At 41.7% G+C, this 18,615-nt stretch overlaps 4 protein-coding genes across 6 annotated transcripts in view; 2 read left to right on the top strand and 2 right to left on the bottom strand.

The window, feature by feature from the left end:
* The window catches only part of LOC149118822 (uncharacterized), a 51,694-nt gene that overhangs the window by 16,253 nt on the left and 16,826 nt on the right, over positions 1 to 18,615 (bottom strand). The window contains exon 1 of one of the 3 annotated variants that reach the window (XM_089273227.1): positions 532 to 661. The exons of 1 other annotated variant lie outside the window; for it this stretch is intronic. In XM_089273227.1, coding sequence (XP_089129353.1) covers positions 532 to 583 — 52 coding nt within the window. In that variant the 5' untranslated portion in view covers positions 584 to 661. Of the gene's footprint in view, positions 1 to 531; positions 662 to 18,615 lie in introns of those variants that run through there. One more of the 3 variants, XM_089273230.1, reaches the window with a different exon arrangement.
* Positions 9,206 to 10,286, bottom strand: LOC110065458 (uncharacterized). The gene has a single exon (XM_020772596.2). It carries the CDS (start codon positions 10,185 to 10,187, stop codon positions 9,531 to 9,533), a length of 657 nt encoding a protein of 218 aa, XP_020628255.2. The 5' UTR covers positions 10,188 to 10,286; the 3' UTR covers positions 9,206 to 9,530.
* LOC149118824 (uncharacterized) lies at positions 10,413 to 11,291 on the top strand. Its single transcript, XM_089273200.1, has 2 exons — positions 10,413 to 10,491; positions 10,561 to 11,291. Exons 1-2 carry the CDS (start codon positions 10,413 to 10,415, stop codon positions 11,289 to 11,291), a joined length of 810 nt encoding a protein of 269 aa, XP_089129326.1.
* On the top strand, positions 11,511 to 12,492 carry LOC149118823 (uncharacterized). Its single transcript, XM_089273212.1, has one exon. It carries the CDS (start codon positions 11,511 to 11,513, stop codon positions 12,165 to 12,167), a length of 657 nt encoding a protein of 218 aa, XP_089129338.1. The 3' UTR covers positions 12,168 to 12,492.

The raw sequence follows: 18,615 nt of genomic DNA, 5'->3' as shown, positions 1-18,615 counted from the left end.
TTAAACCACATTCTGTAAACTAAAAGTGAACTTACTACGGCCGGATTGACTATTCCACACAACATAAATACTGGTCACGAGGGCTGCTGGAATCGTACCGAAATAAATATCTCGAATGTCTCCCTCAAATGCATGCACTTCAGTGTTCAACAAAACGTTCCTGACACCCCTTTTGTTCTAAAACGTATAAAAATTTGGAAAATGAGGCGAAGTTTTCATGATTCCTGTTGAGTAAAGAAGCTCAAACTGTCTGTTCTTGATTGATTACGCATCGGATGGAAATATGGGCGCGGAGTCTGTTGACTGGTGATTTAAAGCTATGAGAAACACATACAACTTGGTAGAAACTGAAGTCATTTGCAATGGTTTATGAACGTAAAATAATAAAGTCCTGATGATTGCAGCACTAACTTTCATGTGACGAAGGTTATAGCTGGAATAACTAAGGCATTACGGAGAAGAAAGCTGTTCTTGACGAGATCTTCCGCATCCAAGTTTAAGAGTCTGTTGCAAACTTCGAGAAGAACTCACCTGCTGCTACTAGCACAAGAAAAACAGTGATTGTCAGCAAAAAGCGGCCCATGATTGTGGTTCCTCGATTCCTTCGTTGCCTACAAGATGTGGCTCAGTGTATCAAGATGAGCAGACAACTCCCAAATACATTTATTAGCTACTTGCAATATCCAGTTTACAACCTGTTCCGATTCTTTTGATCAACTTTGATTGGTTGACAGACCACTACGTCACTGGTAGCAAGAAATAACCGCTTACACAAAAAGCGGAAAAAAAAAGAAGCATGTAAGCTCCGGGGCATGATTCGTTGCATGCTCTTGTCACTGAAGCGATTCCAGGAATATATAAACTTTCCCACTGGTGAATTAGTGTAACAAACAGAAGGGCAGCATGTCATGTTTTCGAAATTTGCGAACATTTGTCGTTCTCAAATCAAGGGATGACCAAACCCAGAGAATTTGACCTTTCCTTTTCTGGCCCAAAGAGTTTGACCTTACACGGCCGAGTGATATTTTGGTGAAATTTAAAATCTAATTAACCGTATCCAATAGAATTGCTTATTTTCCCGTCGAATCCACAGTTGATCAGTTCGTCATCTGTTATAAACATGCTCTATTTATTATTGAGCACTCTGAAAACAGGTTGCTATGTTGGGGTGTCAGGAACGTTTTGTTGAACACTGAAGTGCATGCATTTGAGGGAGACATTCGAGACATTTATTTCGGTACGATTCCAGCAGCCCTCGTGACGAGTATTTTTGTTGTGTGGAATAGTCAATCCGGCCGTAGTAAGTTCACTTTTAGTTTACAGAATGTGGTTTAAAGAATCGAATCGATATACCAGTGTGAGACAGCGATATTTAGCAATTATTCCATGAGGACGGGGTCAGCACGTGTTGAAGATGAAATGATTGATAGCCAACGAGGAATTCACTTGGCTAAAATCATCTCGTAATTACGGAAAAGTATGGAAGCCTTCCGGATCACGCGATTTCAGAGAAAAAAAAGGAACCTGTCACTGGGGCACATGTTCATCGAAGAACATCGTTGCTTGTTTGCGGATATTTTTGTCATGAATGCGATGAGAAAGCGTAAGGAAGGTGCAATATTCCACCTAAACAGCACCATAATCCTGTGACACGTCCGCTGTTTAGAGAATCAAAGATTGAAGTTGAGATGCTACCACCGAACAGCCACAAGGGAAAGCCAACAGAGTTACTCCAAGTTGTTATGCAAGAAAATGTGATAAATGGCAAGTTACCTGCAGAGGTACCCAGAAACAGGCCCAGCAACTTTCCGAGAAACACAAATAGCAGTGTGGCTCTTTTTCTCAGAAATCACGTAATTTTCAGTACTTTTGTGAGTCAGTTACCAAATTTGGATATGCTGTAATGCAAGTCTCAGGCCTTTCCACAAGTCGCCCAAATATCCTTCCGGAGATTCTCAAAAAATCTTCTAAATATCACAAAACATTTTCTAAATATCTCGAAAAGCCCTCTAAATATCTCTTATTTTTCTTGTAAAAATACACCGATTTAATTTTGAATCACTTAGGCCAAATTTTTCAAAATTATCATGCAGTAGTAGGAGTTAAAGAAGAAGATTCGGGGGGCTTCTATTTTACCAGCATCCGCTATTTTGGAAAATTGCTGCTTTAGCACTTTATATTTTTCGAGTGAGAATTCGCTGGACTGGATTGTTTCTGGCATAGAACTGAGTATTGTTTCAAGAAAAAAAGCAAGGAAAGCACAGGGCTAAGCCAAAACAAAAAGCTATGAATATTTAAGACTCAAGTTTTATATTTTACTAAGTTTTCAACTGTTTTGTCAAAAGTTTGTCAAAGTACATTTCTTCCGGAGTGACTCTCAATCAGCCTGGCTGTGTCCTTATTATGGTCTATTTGTGTTAATCTCAGCGTGTCACTTTCATTATAATCAAAGTGGCTGTGAGCCACTGAACTCGGATAATGATGTTGGTCCATAGGCCATGGATCAACTGCTACGTTTAAAACGGAAGAAATTACTGAGATGAACCTGGCTCGGCCCTTGACCGACACTTGGTTGTACTTCAGAGAGGAATAAATCAACAATAAGGAATAAGGAATTAATATTGTAATAAACATTGAAGTGTGAAGGTGTTTTGAATGTATTTTCTTGTTTGTCTTCTAATTGATCAGTGACGGCTTTGAAGTGTTATATATGCCGTGGCACTGAAGATGACTGTAAAAAGGGTACTCTTGAAGGCGACAAGGGCAAGTATTTGAGAGACTGCGGTGCGGGAAATGACAAATGTGTGGGAGCTTTGTCAAGAAGGATAGTGCGACTTTGTATCGAACTTCTGTAGTAACCAGTTGGACTGTTATAGGGAGATAATCAACTGTGGTCTGTATAACGACGTGACTTGCAAGGTTAGCTGCTGTGACGAGGACGGATGCAACGTGGGCTCACATGTCTCCTTCAGCGTCTTCCTGTTGACCGCATGCTCTGCCCTGAGCCTGGTACTACTGATGTAAGCTGCGGAGCAAGCCTTTTTGCTGTTTGGTGTATTCACTGCCTTACTGATTACGTAGATTGCCATATTCGAACAAGAATTAAGGACACTTCTTAGTAGAACTGCATTTTGCTGAGGAAATAATTTCAGTCAAGGAGGGTTGTCGATTAAAAACTTTTTGTAGATTTTCCCGCTTCATTTCTATTTGTAACCTTTTACAGTTTCATTAAATGCTTTTTAAACCGTTAAAATACCGTTTAAAATACCGTTTAAAATACCTATGCGGGCGGCCCAAGTTATTATTCTTTCCATAGCCGTATGCAAAATAGATTTCTCTTCTCATATTTATTTAATCATAATACTGATGTAAATTAATTCTGTAAATAATGCACAATAAAAGTTGATTGATCCATTTTTTTAATTTGACAGTTTAATGATCTGTTGATTGTGTAAGACCCTTTTTTGTAAAAAAAAAAACAGAATGGGGTTACTTGAAAAAGTGAGGATACGAAAGATCATATGAAAGTGAGTACCTTTATTACATTCCTTGAAAGGAAAGATGAGCAAAACTCCAATACAACAAAACTTTCCTGAGTTCAACAGATTTTAATTTTGCTGCAGCTTACAAACCTATGTAAACAACAAGAAAGTAAATAGTTCTTACAATTAAAAAATTTTCCCTTCGTCTATCAGCAGGGCTTATATTTAAATCCTCTGGTCTGTGACGCAATTTCCACGGCTGATTTCCACAAACGCTTCCGTGTGTCCATAGACAAATTTTACCGTGTCATCGGTAGACGTAATACATGTCGTATATCCTGATTACTTTGCTTGAAAGCTTTAACAACTGCAGCTCGCTCTTTAAACTTCTCCTGTATATCGAATATGAAGAGAAGAAACAACAAGAACACAGCTATTGATCCCTGAATTTTTCTAGACGGTCCACGTCAAAATGCACAGCGAAACCCGTTGGTAAAATATTACACAAGCTTGCAATCGTGTTTGAAGCGGAGACGGCATTTAAGGCCGCTTTCTACTCTCTTTTTAACTCTAACTCACCTAACTTCAGCGAAGTGACAACACATGTCAACGTTCCGATCTGTTTACATCTGAAGAATATACTATTCCTCTCTCCCCTCCCTCGGGATTAGTTTCTGAGCATGAGCAGATATGCAGGCCAAAATTACGCATGCGTTACCGGATGTCCGTGATCTACGGACATCCGGTAATGGCTGCTACCAGAGCCCCTCCGTTTCTTCGACCACGTGATCGAAAGAAACGGAGGCTCTGGGAACGAGAATGTGTTTAGTAATGAAGCTAGAACCCTCTGTTATATACTGATTACGCACCAATGAAGCAGACGTTTGAAATGCGACAGAATTTTTGGGCAGCATTTTGCAGCAGTTAATAATATCGATCTTGACTCAGGCAAGAGAATTTCTCTTGGTAGATACAAAGTGTAGACGACATCCGATATCCGGGCGAATTAGATTAGGAATTAACTGAAATAATGTAAGATTATAGCTGGAATAACTAAGGCGTTACGAGAAAAAAGCTTTTTAGCCTGCGAGCAGTCTCTCGGACTTTGCTCTCCGAATGCTTCTGTTTCGCGCTCGCCGAAACTTTTTTCCGTCCTCGCCGAGAGCCTGTTCGCAAGCTAAAAGCTTTTTGACGAGCTTCTCCAGATCCAAGGGTCTTCAACAAACTTACGATAGGAGCAGGAGCGATTCAGGGGTGCGAGAGTCGTCATATCCATGTCGATCATAGCGACATATGCCATACAGAGTACCGCGTGACCCCGACATCCGGTAAAATTGCTCCAAAAACACTCTTCTTTGGGTGGAATATTCCTTCCTTTTCCCAAGGTAGCATTTCTTTCTCAAATGTACCTCCAGAAATAAGTTGAAAAATTGTGACCTACTATCGAGATTTTGTCGTTATTAAGGCATGGCATTATTACACTTTCTACGTGGGCTTGATGTAAATTTTTAAAAGCGTGACCCGCCGGGAAACCACTACACCGAGGAAAACTGGGCTTGTTCGTCAGCGAATGCTTGGAATAATAAATGTACCACCAAATTTAAACACAGGAATAAAGTTGCCGTACTTTAATATGTAATTCGTGGGGTTACGGCATGGAAAAAGGACTTCGAAAATCTTTTATCTTCTTTTCTTTGTTGTATTTGCGTGTTGCACGACGGTGACCGCAGTAGGTGATCATTCTGGAGGTCAAAATGACGATTCAAACGCGAAATTCAGCCAGCAAAATAGTCCTTCGTATACTTACGAGATCAACAAGTAATTAAACTTCTTAATATTTATTACATTTTTTTTCCGAGCATTCAATTGTTAAAATTTCCTCTCTCAGAGTAACTTCCCGTTCCCTGACCAAGTCCAGTGTCAAACACATCCTGCTCTACTGGCAATTCTTATTCTATTCTGAACTCCGGCCGTCCTGGTCTTCTTTCCTGCCAGACCACAGTTTTCGCTTAATTCCTCCATATAAATTGCCGTGAAACAATTGCTTTCTGTCTTCTAACGATACTTTATCTGGAACATAAATTTTTTCGAGGCGGACACATGGTAACTGATCACTGTCGATTTCGGAATCACGCCACCCATCAAATTCATTTCCATAGCCGACAAAATGTATCTTCGTGCATCAGTTTGTCCTAGTCCACTTCGGTCACTTCAATATCGTAGAGGTTACTGTCCTTTTTTGGCCTTTTTTTTCTTCATCGCACAAGGCTTTGGTTGCTCAACGTCGTCAATAAAACTCTTTGGTGGTCGCGATTCTCTTTTTGGACGAGCTGCCATCTTGAATTTTGGTCACGCCGAGCAAGCGCAATAGTGCCACCTTCATGTAAGAGTCACCAACATCAAATGTCCTACTTTGTGGGTTATGACTTTGATATGGTAGCAGGAAATTACCGCCTATTCACATAGCGAAAAACAAGCAAGCATCATCCGGTGCTCTTGCCACAGGAGCGATTCCAGGGGTACGAGAGTCTGTAAACGACGTTTCCACAGAAACCGTCCCAATCGCGAGTTAGTGTAACAAACAAATAAGCGGTGCATGTCTTGTTTTCGAAACTTGCGAATATGTCTCGTTCTCAAATCAAGCGACGGCCAAACCCAGAGAGTTCGACTTGTAACGACCGAGTGACTTTGTTGTAGTTTGAAATCTGAGTCTACCTCGTTACCATGCTGAGTGATCCGTGGGATAGCAAGCGCATGCGCCAGACAGTGCAGCGCTTGTCGCCGAACAGTGAAATATACTTCTCGAAACACCCTCATTCGTTTACTTCATCATGGATTCGGTTGAGCCGGATAACGGGTTGGGTACTGACAACCACACAATTACTGAAACAGATCATCCGCGCGACTTGTTTAGCGAGTGGAATGGCGAGCTTAGCAAAGAGAAAAACAACACATCTTCGGTACGATAACGGGGGGCGGTAGATTCCGCTTGCTTGAATCGCTTAACAAGGAGTCTGTGGAGACCAGAGATCCCCCTCAATCCCTAAAAAGAGAAACTGTAAAGGTTGCCGGTGGAAAAACAACCACAGGTAATACAAAGAAAGACGTGCATGAAAAATCACCAGAGAAAAGCGCGTGCGCCTAAAGAGCGCGGTGCATCAGAACGGACTGCAACTGTCGCCCTTCACCAAATGGAAGTGGCGTCACTACAAATGGCTGCCAACATGACAATCATTTTGAAGGAATGTTTCGCCAGCCTATCGCAGAGTATGAGCGAAGGATTTGACAACTTGGGGCAAATGTGACAAGACGTTCGTCCTGGACAAGTGTCAAAAGAAAGACAGTTGTAGCGAGTTGGATTTGTCGGTTCTAGACAAACAGCAGCAAAGAGACGGAAAAGCGATGAGCGGGTCAAACTACCGATAATTAAGCCATCTTAGGTCAGCTTGAAAAAATATTTTGATTTAGCTGAACAAAAAGGAGCTGAAATCAATACCGATTTAGCTGCTATCTTTTCGAAACAACTCAAGGAGAAACCCGAGGCAGACAAGTGAACTGAAATAAAGAAACGCTACCCGTTGCCAAAAAATTGCTAACGATTAGCCGAAACAAGAGCTAACTTGCCAATATGGAATAACCACTCAGAAAGCACGTTCAGCTGATAATCTCTTATCACTGCATCTGAAATGCCCCCAAAGGACAAAGTTGTAAACACACTCAGTCATTGATGGAGTGCTGTTGTTAGCTATTAACATGGAGCTTAACGTTCGTCGCAGCAGAGAAGCTCTTCGACCAGAACCCATGCCAGCTACAGATACCTCTGCGCACCTTCAAATCCAATTGCCACAGAATTATTTGGGGACGATTTGCCAAAAGTAGTCAAGGATATAACTCTAATAACTGACACCAACAGAATTACCTCAAAACTCCGAAGAGATAAGAAAAAGAGTCAAAAAAGAGGTTGGCAATATGAACGCCATGACAAATTTCAGAGGAGAAGGAGCTATTCTGGGACAAAAAAACTACAATCGCCTCTCCCTATACAAGGGGAAGGGGAAGAAAAAAGTCCAGAAGTCTCAGTCTTGACTTATAAAAGTGCGCAACACCCAAATTCAAAGGTGAGTGCAATAACTCAGTCACCATCAAAGTTGCTGGCAGGCTCATTTTTTTTTTGTCTGAGTGAAAATTAATTACAACGGATAAGATTCTTGACATGGTGTAGCACTAGTACCTGAAGTTTATTGAGACCCAATTTCACCATTATAATTTACCACTTATCAGATTCAATCCAAAGAAAGTTAGAATTATTGATGAAGAGATTAAGGCTCTATTACAGAAAAGGGTTATTCAAGAAGGGTTATTCAATCAGGGGCCGAGAATTGAAAGACAATAGGCTATTGCTTGGAGGACAATGGATTCTATCGTTCTCCAAATCCAAGATGGCCGTCACAAATTTCACCCAATCCGGAGCCGAATTAAAAATTCAAGATGGCGGCGCCCACGAAAGTCGGCCATGTTGGAAAACAGCCCACCAGCCTCGACAGAGGACCTGGGATCGGTCTCACGGATTTCCATGGCGACACAAATCACGCCAGGGTCACGCCAAAAATGTCATGCAACTTCAAACTCGATACAGTGTCCTGTGGTCCTAAACGACAAAAGTCCATCCGGCAAGCGGCCATGATGAAGACTGAGAGACTTGGGTCCTAGGTCTGACTATAGGGAGGCTAGTCCAAAGCATCATGGGACGATGATATCATCGGGAACCAATCAAAGGAAAGAAATCAGAATGAATCAAAGTACTTACAGCTGGGCTTCCCCAGTCCCCCTCTCTTAAGGAGAGTATTAAACCAAACATCACACAATGTCAAATGTCACGAACTTTAATATCAAAACTTTTACTTTTGCCATGATGATCGAGTAAAAAGACCGGTTTCTATCGTCATTGCACAATTTTTTAAATGAACCTTAATGTCCAAAACGTTTGCGCTAAAATTACAGAAAGCTGGTCATCGTGTCTCAAATAAGATAACACTACTAAAACAATGGAACAGAAATAACTTTATCTAGCGTGAATGCAATCCTTGACGGGTAACGAATAATAAGCGAAGGCAAAAATATATAGGGTAAAAGGTGAAAAGGAAAAAAATACAATTGAAATACTTCAAGTGGAAATGAATTGCCAATGGCAGTTTGCAATAAAATCTAAACTCCTTGATCTCGACTGTTCCCTTGTGAAAAGTATCATTCAAAGGAATCTTAATTGAACAAACAAAAGGCATTTTGGGCGACCATTGAAGAATTAACATAATTAGTCAGGGATGAAAGATAGAATAAATTAAAACCGGAAAGCACGTGTTTAGAGGCTGACATTATGTTAGACTGTATCTTAACCCTTGAGAATAACATCGAAGGAGTTTCAAACAAACATTTCGCGCTTGAAATAAAGATCTAACTTCATTTACAAACACTGCAAACTAAACGCTTCCAATAAAACAGCCGCTCGAATAATAAGTAGTTTTAGACAGGTATAAAATCACTTGCATTAACCATAGTCCTTTCCTCCAAAGCGTCGCACAGCTCTTGATCGCTTAGATCCATAATCGCCAAGACAAGAATGAGAATCTTAAGATGTGTCCAACTTTGTCACGAGTAAAATGACTTCTTTCAAAACTGTTTGACTTATAAACGGGTATTCACGAAAGAATAGACAATGTCACGTGGTTAACAACCAATGAGAAGACGAGAGATAGGGGGTACGCGATATCACGTGATTAAGAGTCAATGAGAATACGGGGATAGGCGGTATACCTCCAGTTATGTCATTAAATTGTTTAAAATTAAACAAAGAGTCTGGTGTTTACTTTATAACGTTTATTGAATAATAACAACTCCAAAGGGAGAATTGATTACAACTTACACTTTTTCTTTGCCTGTACAAATCTCTTCTGTCATGGTTTGAATCCTGGCTTCTCATCTACTTTCAAGGCTTCTCGCAAGTTGTTGTAGAACTAGTCTCGGCTGTTGGTATACCATTTTAGTCCATGATCAGACATCCTCTCTCTTTCTCCGATGCCAGCACGGGTATCCTTCGTACGTCAGGAGGTGACTAAATACGCGTTTCCTGTCATCACTGGCGGGATGTAAATCCAGGACCGTGTACCCAAACGGTCGTTCGGTCACTTTTTGATACACATCCATCATGTCTTGCCAGCAAGTGAGAAAAGCTTGAGGCAGTAAATTCTTCATCCCTAATTGATCTCTTGGATTTTTGAAGGCTACGATGTAGTGCGCGTTTCTGGAAATACTCTTGGCGTATTTCCCTGGTGGAGACATGTCTTGGCACAAGCACAACACGGTGATATTTTGATGATGAGAGTGTTTGGTAAATAAGTCCAGCAACTCTTTGTCCTCACCTCCCTCTGCCATCAGATCGTCTAACACGAGTAATCCACCCTTCGGAAACCATGACTTGAGATGACCTGACTCTGGAATCCCTTCGTGAAATCGCACACCAGCGTCTTTCATGTCTTGAAATCCATCTTGCCACGCCCCATAGCAATAATGAATCGTAGGGGGAGGGTCTACAAACAATTCTTCCAAGTGATCCAAGAGAAACGATTCACTAAAGCAAGTCTTTCCGCAGCCAGAGGGACCCACGATCAAAATACTGGAGGGTGTCTTAAAGCGAAACGCTTCTCCCATTTCTATTCCACTAGGGATCCCATGGTGCTTTTCGGTAGGAAATGGAATATTTGGCACATCTTCTCGTGCTTTTTTCTGATGCACTGCTTTGACAACTGTTTCTCATGACGAATTCTACTGTCTACACGAGAGAATAATCTATGACAATATCGGCAATAAATGGACATGACTCCTTGCTAGCTTGACTCAAAATGAATTGAGGCAGTTTAAGCTTTATTTTTATAGATGGTGGAGGATGGAATTGGTGGGTGTGGTGGAGGTGGTGGTGAATGTGGTGGCGGTGATGATGAATGTGGTGGTGGAGGTGGTGGTGGTGGAGGTGGTGGTGGTGAATGTGGTGGAGGAGGTGGTGGTGGTGGTAATGGTGGTGGAGGTGGTGGTGGTGAATGTGGGGGTGGAGGAGGTGGTGGTGGTGAATGTGGTGATGAATGTGGTGGTGGAGGTGGTTTTGGTGAATATGGGGGTGGTGGAGGTGATGGTGGTAAATGTGGTGGTGTTGGTGGAGGCGATGGTGGTGAATGTGGGGGTGGTATGGTGGTGGTGGTGGAGGTAGAGGTAGTGGTGGTGAACGTGGTGGTGGAGGTGGAGGTAGCGGTGGTGGTGGTACAGGTGATGGTGGTAAATGTGGTGGTGGACGTGGTGGTGGTGGTGGTGGAGGCGATGGTGGTGGATGTAGTGGTGATATCAAGTTCTGGAAATACGCTGTTAGTATTTCCAAGAACGCCACCACATCACAACATCACCACATCCACCACATTCACCGCCAACGCCTCTAACACCACCACCACCACCAACACCACCACATTTACCACCACCACCTGTACAACCACTACTACTACCACCACCTCCACCACCACATTCGCCACCACATTCACCAGCACCACCTCCACCACCACATTCATCACCATATCCACCACACCCAACACCACCTCATTCACCACCACCACCTCCTCCACCCCCACATTCACCACCACCACCTCCACCACCACCACCTCCTCCACCACATTCACCACCACCACCTCCACCACCACATTCATCATCACCGCCACCACATTCACCACCACCTCCACCACACCCACCAATTCCATCCTCCACCATCTATAAAAATAAAGCTTAAACTGCCTCAATTCATTTTGAGTCAAGCTAGCAAGGAGTCATGTCCATTTATTGCCGATATTGTCATAGATTATTCTCTCGTGTAGACAGTAGAATTCGTCATGAGAAACAGTTGTCAAAGCAGTGCATCAGAAAAAAGCACGAGAAGATGTGCCAAATATTCCATTTCCTACCGAAAAGCACCATGGGATCCCTAGTGGAATAGAAATGGGAGAAGCGTTTCGCTTTAAGACACCCTCCAGTATTTTGATTGTGGGTCCCTCTGGCTGCGGAAAGACTTGCTTTAGTGAATCGTTTCTCTTGGATCACTTGGAAGAATTGTTTGTAGACCCTCCCCCTACGATTCATTATTGCTATGGGGCGTGGCAAGATGGATTTCAAGACATGAAAGACGCTGGTGTGCGATTTCACGAAGGGATTCCAGAGTCAGGTCATCTCAAGTCATGGTTTCCGAAGGGTGGATTACTCGTGTTAGACGATCTGATGGCAGAGGGAGGTGAGGACAAAGAGTTGCTGGACTTATTTACCAAACACTCTCATCATCAAAATATCACCGTGTTGTGCTTGTGCCAAGACATGTCTCCACCAGGGAAATACGCCAAGAGTATTTCCAGAAACGCGCACTACATCGTAGCCTTCAAAAATCCAAGAGATCAATTAGGGATGAAGAATTTACTGCCTCAAGCTTTTCTCACTTGCTGGCAAGACATGATGGATGTGTATCAAAAAGTGACCGAACGACCGTTTGGGTACACGGTCCTGGATTTACATCCCGCCAGTGATGACAGGAAACGCGTATTTAGTCACCTCCTGACGTACGAAGGATACCCGTGCTGGCATCGGAGAAAGAGAGAGGATGTCTGATCATGGACTAAAATGGTATACCAACAGCCGAGACTAGTTCTACAACAACTTGCGAGAAGCCTTGAAAGTAGATGAGAAGCCAGGATTCAAACCATGACAGAAGAGATTTGTACAGGCAAAGAAAAAGTGTAAGTTGTAATCAATTCTCCCTTTGGAGTTGTTATTATTCAATAAACGTTATAAAGTAAACACCAGACTCTTTGTTTAATTTTAAACAATTTAATGACATAACTGGAGGTATACCGCCTATCCCCGTATTCTCATTGACTCTTAATCACGTGATATCGCGTACCCCCTATCTCTCGTCTTCTCATTGGTTGTTAACCACGTGACATTGTCTATTCTTTCGTGAATACCCGTTTATAAGTCAAACAGTTTTGAAAGAAGTCATTTTACTCGTGACAAAGTTGGACACATCTTAAGATTCTCATTCTTGTCTTGGCGATTATGGATCTAAGCGATCAAGAGCTGTGCGACGCTTTGGAGGAAAGGACTATGGTTAATGCAAGTGATTTTATACCTGTCTAAAACTACTTATTATTCGAGCGGCTGTTTTATTGGAAGCGTTTAGTTTGCAGTGTTTGTAAATGAAGTTAGATCTTTATTTCAAGCGCGAAATGTTTGTTTGAAACTCCTTCGATGTTATTCTCAAGGGTTAAGATACAGTCTAACATAATGTCAGCCTCTAAACACGTGCTTTCCGGTTTTAATTTATTCTATCTTTCATCCCTGACTAATTATGTTAATTCTTCAATGGTCGCCCAAAATGCCTTTTGTTTGTTCAATTAAGATTCCTTTGAATGATACTTTTCACAAGGGAACAGTCGAGATCAAGGAGTTTAGATTTTATTGCAAACTGCCATTGGCAATTCATTTCCACTTGAAGTATTTCAATTGTATTTTTTTCCTTTTCACCTTTTACCCTATATATTTTTGCCTTCGCTTATTATTCGTTACCCGTCAAGGATTGCATTCACGCTAGATAAAGTTATTTCTGTTCCATTGTTTTAGTAGTGTTATCTTATTTGAGACACGATGACCAGCTTTCTGTAATTTTAGCGCAAACGTTTTGGACATTAAGGTTCATTTAAAAAATTGTGCAATGACGATAGAAACCGGTCTTTTTACTCGATCATCATGGCAAAAGTAAAAGTTTTGATATTAAAGTTCGTGACATTTGACATTGTGTGATGTTTGGTTTAATACTCTCCTTAAGAGAGGGGGACTGGGGAAGCCCAGCTGTAAGTACTTTGATTCATTCTGATTTCTTTCCTTTGATTGGTTCCCGATGATATCATCGTCCCATGATGCTTTGGACTAGCCTCCCTATAGTCAGACCTCGGACCCAATTCTCTCTCAGTCTTCATCATGGCCGCTTGCCGGAAGGACTTTTGTCGTTTAGGACCACAGGACACTGTATCGAGTTTGAAGTTGCATGACATTTTTGGCGTGACCTTGCCGTGATTTGTGTTGCCATGGAAATCCGTGAGACCGATCCCAGGTCCTCTGTCGAGGCTTTGTGGGCTGTTTTCCAGCATGGCCGACTTTCGCGGGCGCCGCCATCTTGACTTCTTAATTCGGCTCCGGATTGGCTGAAATTTGTGGCCGTTACTGCCTATATGAGCGTCCATTACTACTTGATCTTAAAAGCTTAAATGAGTTTATCGAATTTACGCATTTCAAAAAGTTGAGCTTATCCTGTGCTGTGTTTATAATTAATGAGAAAAAATTTGTCACATGTCCTCAATCGACTTGACAGATGCTTATTACAATGAGCCATCTGATCTGAGCACTGAGATTATTTGCAGTTCGCGCTGAGAGGCATATTATTTCAGTATACTTGCCTGCCCAATGGCTTGGCCGAAGAACCAGATATAGTTTATTGAGCTCTTTTAGGTGATTCCACTTAAAAATAAGGAGTATTAAAAAAATTCTCAAACTCCATCGAGTTGGTAATCACGTTATATTAGAAAAATGCAATAAAAAGTAGGGGTCACTGTGCTCATTTTTGCACAACATGAAATTCTAGAAATTCTAAGAATAGCACTTATTGGAATAATCTAAGTTACATTTGAAGATATATTACGTACCTAATACCTCACACCAGACAAAAACAGGACAGAGTTGTTTCAGCCTGCCAGACACTCATTAGAGAAGGTGTGAGACACACTCTCAAGTATATGGAGTCCAAATGCCTTTTTGAGAAACTAGGTTTTGTTATTAAGAAGTAGAAATCTGTGTTGCAGCCGACAATCTGTGTTGCAGCCGACAAAACCTTAAAAAGAATCCTTCGGTTTTATTTTTGACTCCATACTCATGTTATTCTACCCCAGCACAAGGACTTATATTATTGACACTTCCTCGCAAAGGGACGCAACATCTCCCTAAGGAACAAGCTAAAGATAGTGGCATGTCAGGGAATTATATCAAACACGAGGAATTTCAGCATCGCCTGCCAAACTACTCCTGGCGTCCTGGAGATAGGGTCCCAAAAAGTAGTATCATATGTTTATAATAAACGGCACGCAATGCATGCAGAAGCGATGACGTTTAAAAATTGTTCCTAGAAGATTGGAACATGAGCAGACAAACTGATTCTTAAACTTTTGGGTTAGAAATTTTAGGGGTTTACATTTAGGGTAGTCCATTGGTGGTTTATTCAAGTTGTTCATGTACCAGGTCCATCTTGTCAGTCCATGTGCTAGGGGTCAGCGAAATGTACCAACCCAAATAAAAAGCACTCCGCTGAAAAGTTCCTCTCTCTGAAACCAACACCTTATTATCTTTAAAGATATTTGGCAAAGCTAATTACCTCACCGGAAATTAATTTGTCGTTTTAACCATATACTTGTCCAAGAGAAAATCATTTTCTCTTGACTTGTCATATCGCGTGTGCGACCCGCTTGTCTATCTAAAATTGTATGCATCGAAGATATGTTATTATGCGTTTACCCGTGAGCGCAAATTTATCCGACACTGTATAAACCGAAATCCACCCCCAAATCTTCGTTTAAAAGCTGAAATTGAAAGCACTCCGCTGATCCTACAAACAGCAAAGGAAAGCCGCAAAGTACAAGTTTCTCTCTCTGAAATCGACACCTTATTATTTTTAAAGATCTTTGGCAACGCTTATTACCTCACAGAAAATTAATTTATTGTTAACCGTATACTTGTCATCAATGAACATTCGTATTGTCTTTACCCTGACAAAACGATTATCGATTGTTTAATCACAACCACTCTTTCGTTGACGGAAAATATAAAACAGCACATTTCCAAAACTTCATAAAAAACTGAAAACTGCAAATGAATCGTAGCCTGACTTCATTATCACTACTGTAAACTGTATATTTCAGTGCTCATGCAATACTCATTCAATTCGCTTCAAGACAGCTGCGTTACCAATCCGTAAATTTTATGTAAACCCTTCAGCTATCGCGTATGCGACTTACTTGTCTATCTAACTTTGTATGTATGGACGATATGTTCTTATTACGAGTTTGCCAGTGAGCGCAAATTTATCCGACACTGTATAAACCAAAATCAACCCCCAAATCTTCGTTTAACAGCTGAAATTAAAAGCACTCCGCTGATCCTACAAATAGCAAAGGAAAGCCGCAAAGGAAACTCGCAAAGGAATGTTCCTCTCTCAGAAATCGACACCATATTATCTTTAAGAATATTTGGCAACACTAATTACCTCACCGGAAATTAATTTGTTGTTTTAACTGTATACTTGTCATATCGATTAAAAGCAGTCTGCTGATCCTACAAACAGCAAAGGAAAGCCGCAAAACCTTCACCTATCGTCTGTGCAACTTACTTGTCTATCTAAACTTGTATGTATAGAGGATATGTTCTTATTCAGTATGAGTTTGCCGGTGAACGCAAATTTATCCGATACTGTTTAAACCAAAATCCACCCCTAAATCTTCTTTTAAAAGCTACAATTAAAAGCACTCCGCTGAACCTACAAACAGCAAAGGAAAGCAGCAAAGGAACTCCCAGAGTGCGTTTCGCTTCCACAGGGGGATAAATCGTGTGCGACATTTGCGCACGGACATAACCGCGACAAATTATGCGAAATCACTATCCAAAGGAATACATGCATGCCAGCATAAAGCGATGACGTCACACAATACGTCATTGCTTAAAAAATGGACAAAGGTTTGTAGTGAAAGGCAAGCTGATCGATTTTACCCACTTGTTACAGATGTATCCCACTGGATTTTATAATGACAGGTGTTAAATTCCATAAAAGTGTTGATGTAGCTAAGAAGGTTAATTTTATCCCCTTCTATTGCTTTGTTGTACTTGGGTCAGCATAGTGTGATGTGACCAAGATTCGCTTCGTTTGCGTTTTCGTTTCTGTACTATAAAGATCTTCATATAGCGTAGAGCAAACATCGAGGGTGTGTCTAATAGGTGATGTGGGAGGCGTGGTGGCCTCATGGTTAGTGTGCTCGTCTCCGGATCGAGCGGTCCAAGTTTGAGTCCCGGTCTGCCGGAGACTCTTAGAAGCATGGAAACCATTTAGCGGACTTAACGCTCACAGTACCTCTCTCCAACCAGGTGTATAAATGGGTACAGACAAACTTAATGCTGGGGATAACCCTGCGATGGACTAGCATCCCATCCAGGGAATAGCAGACATACTCCTAGTGGCTTCGTGCTACAGAAACCGGGATAAGCTCCGGCCTGATGGGCTATTTGGCTCGTATGCAGACATTACCATTACCCTAAGAGGTGATACCATTGTTAGGGCAACTTGTGATATAAAGAGAATTATGGTAACATGTTTTCTAATGATTGCAAAGCCCTGGCCTGGATATTCGAGGGGGAAGGGGGCATATTAAGGCAACAGCAATGAACATACATTGCGTCAAGCCAAATAAGTTTATTTGAGAGGGCCTGGCGAGAACCCACCCTTACAACCTTTTGGAAAGACAAAGAATTGGGTGCATGTTTGATTCTGTTCAGAATCCTCGGGGTCGAAGAAAATTTGAAACTGCACGGCCTTTTCCTGGATCATCATGTATCTTTTGCTGGCACAGACACAGACTTCCAAAGACCGTGTCGCTAAAAACGAGCACCCTGTCGCTGCCCCATCATTTACAGTTGTTTTGACACCCTCAAAACACAGGAAATGTAAGTCGAACTTGGTAGGGTCGGTTCCGATGCGATTCAAATCTCGTAAAAACACAGTCTTGCCCATGCAATATTCAATAAATCGGAAGGGTTTGAAAATACAATTTTACGATCCGCACATCTTGACAGATCGTCAAAGACTGTTTTCGGTCCGTATACGATCGCAAAATTGCATCTCATTAAGGGGATTTAGAATATAAACGACATCCATACTTGAGCCAGGCGGTGAAACGCTTTGTCGATCCGTACGGTTTGAAGGGATCGTAACCGCAGTTTATGGTCCGAATACCATCCCAAACTTGCATGCCATGAAGCGTTTGAATCAAAAGAAATTATCAACCTGGGGCTACGGCACCAACAAACTAGGCAGGTATATGTGCATGCCTCGTTCTTGAAGCGTGACCGACAAAATGACGCGTTTGCAGCGACAGAAATATCAACCGCGGGCTACTGCTACAACAAACAAGGTAAATATACATGTATACCTTGTTCTATATAATTATGATTGAATTGTGTTGTACGGCAAGACACTTAAATCCCTTTGTGACCCTCTCTACGTACGTGTATAGATGGGTACCACCAGGAGCCATAATCGGGGACGGAGACCGTAAGTCTTAGGATCCGCGCGCACCTATGATATGGGACAATTTTTCTATTTTTAGAACAAATTGCGCCATCCTGACGTCATATATCCGGCGCGGATCCACGCACATGTCGGGGGCTCTCGCGTGGATGTTGTCACGTTGCGTGATCAAATGGTGAGAGTTGAGTATTTTTCACAGCGATGGCAGGGAATAAGACAGGGAATACGAACTAGGGCGCTTATATGTAGTTTTATGCTCTGAGCTAACGGAAAAGGTGGGTTTTTCCTGGGTCGAAAACAAGACTTCAATCTCGCGCTGGGAATGAATAATAAGGTCTGCTCGCGCTAGTTGTAAGCTTACGTGTATGTTTTTGCGTTTGTTCTGACTTAAGAATGTAGCAAGAAAACTCTCTACTCTGGTATCGAGTTAATTTGTGAGTTTCTCAGACAATGGTAATCATAACCAAAACCTGTTTTGATGGTTTCTTATTGTTTCTACTTGTTTGGTGAGTTTGCAAAAGTTTTTGAAAGGAAAGTCTGACGCGTACAATTAGCTCATTTGCATAGTGCAGCTCGTGCACTTTCAAGTACGACTCGGTGTTTTTGTTACAAGTAGAACGTGAGGGACTGGGCCCAGCCCCAGGTTACTTATTATTATAGGATCGAAAATCCCACGCGTTGGCGAGAATGAAAACGAAACGAGGATCGATGAGAAAA

This window comes from Orbicella faveolata, unplaced genomic scaffold (genome assembly GCF_042242905.1).
Source record: "Orbicella faveolata isolate gen_17 unplaced genomic scaffold, um_ofav_v1 contig_1, whole genome shotgun sequence".
Lineage (NCBI taxonomy): Eukaryota > Metazoa > Cnidaria > Anthozoa > Scleractinia > Merulinidae > Orbicella > Orbicella faveolata.
This window is presented reverse-complemented; position numbering and strand designations above follow the sequence as displayed.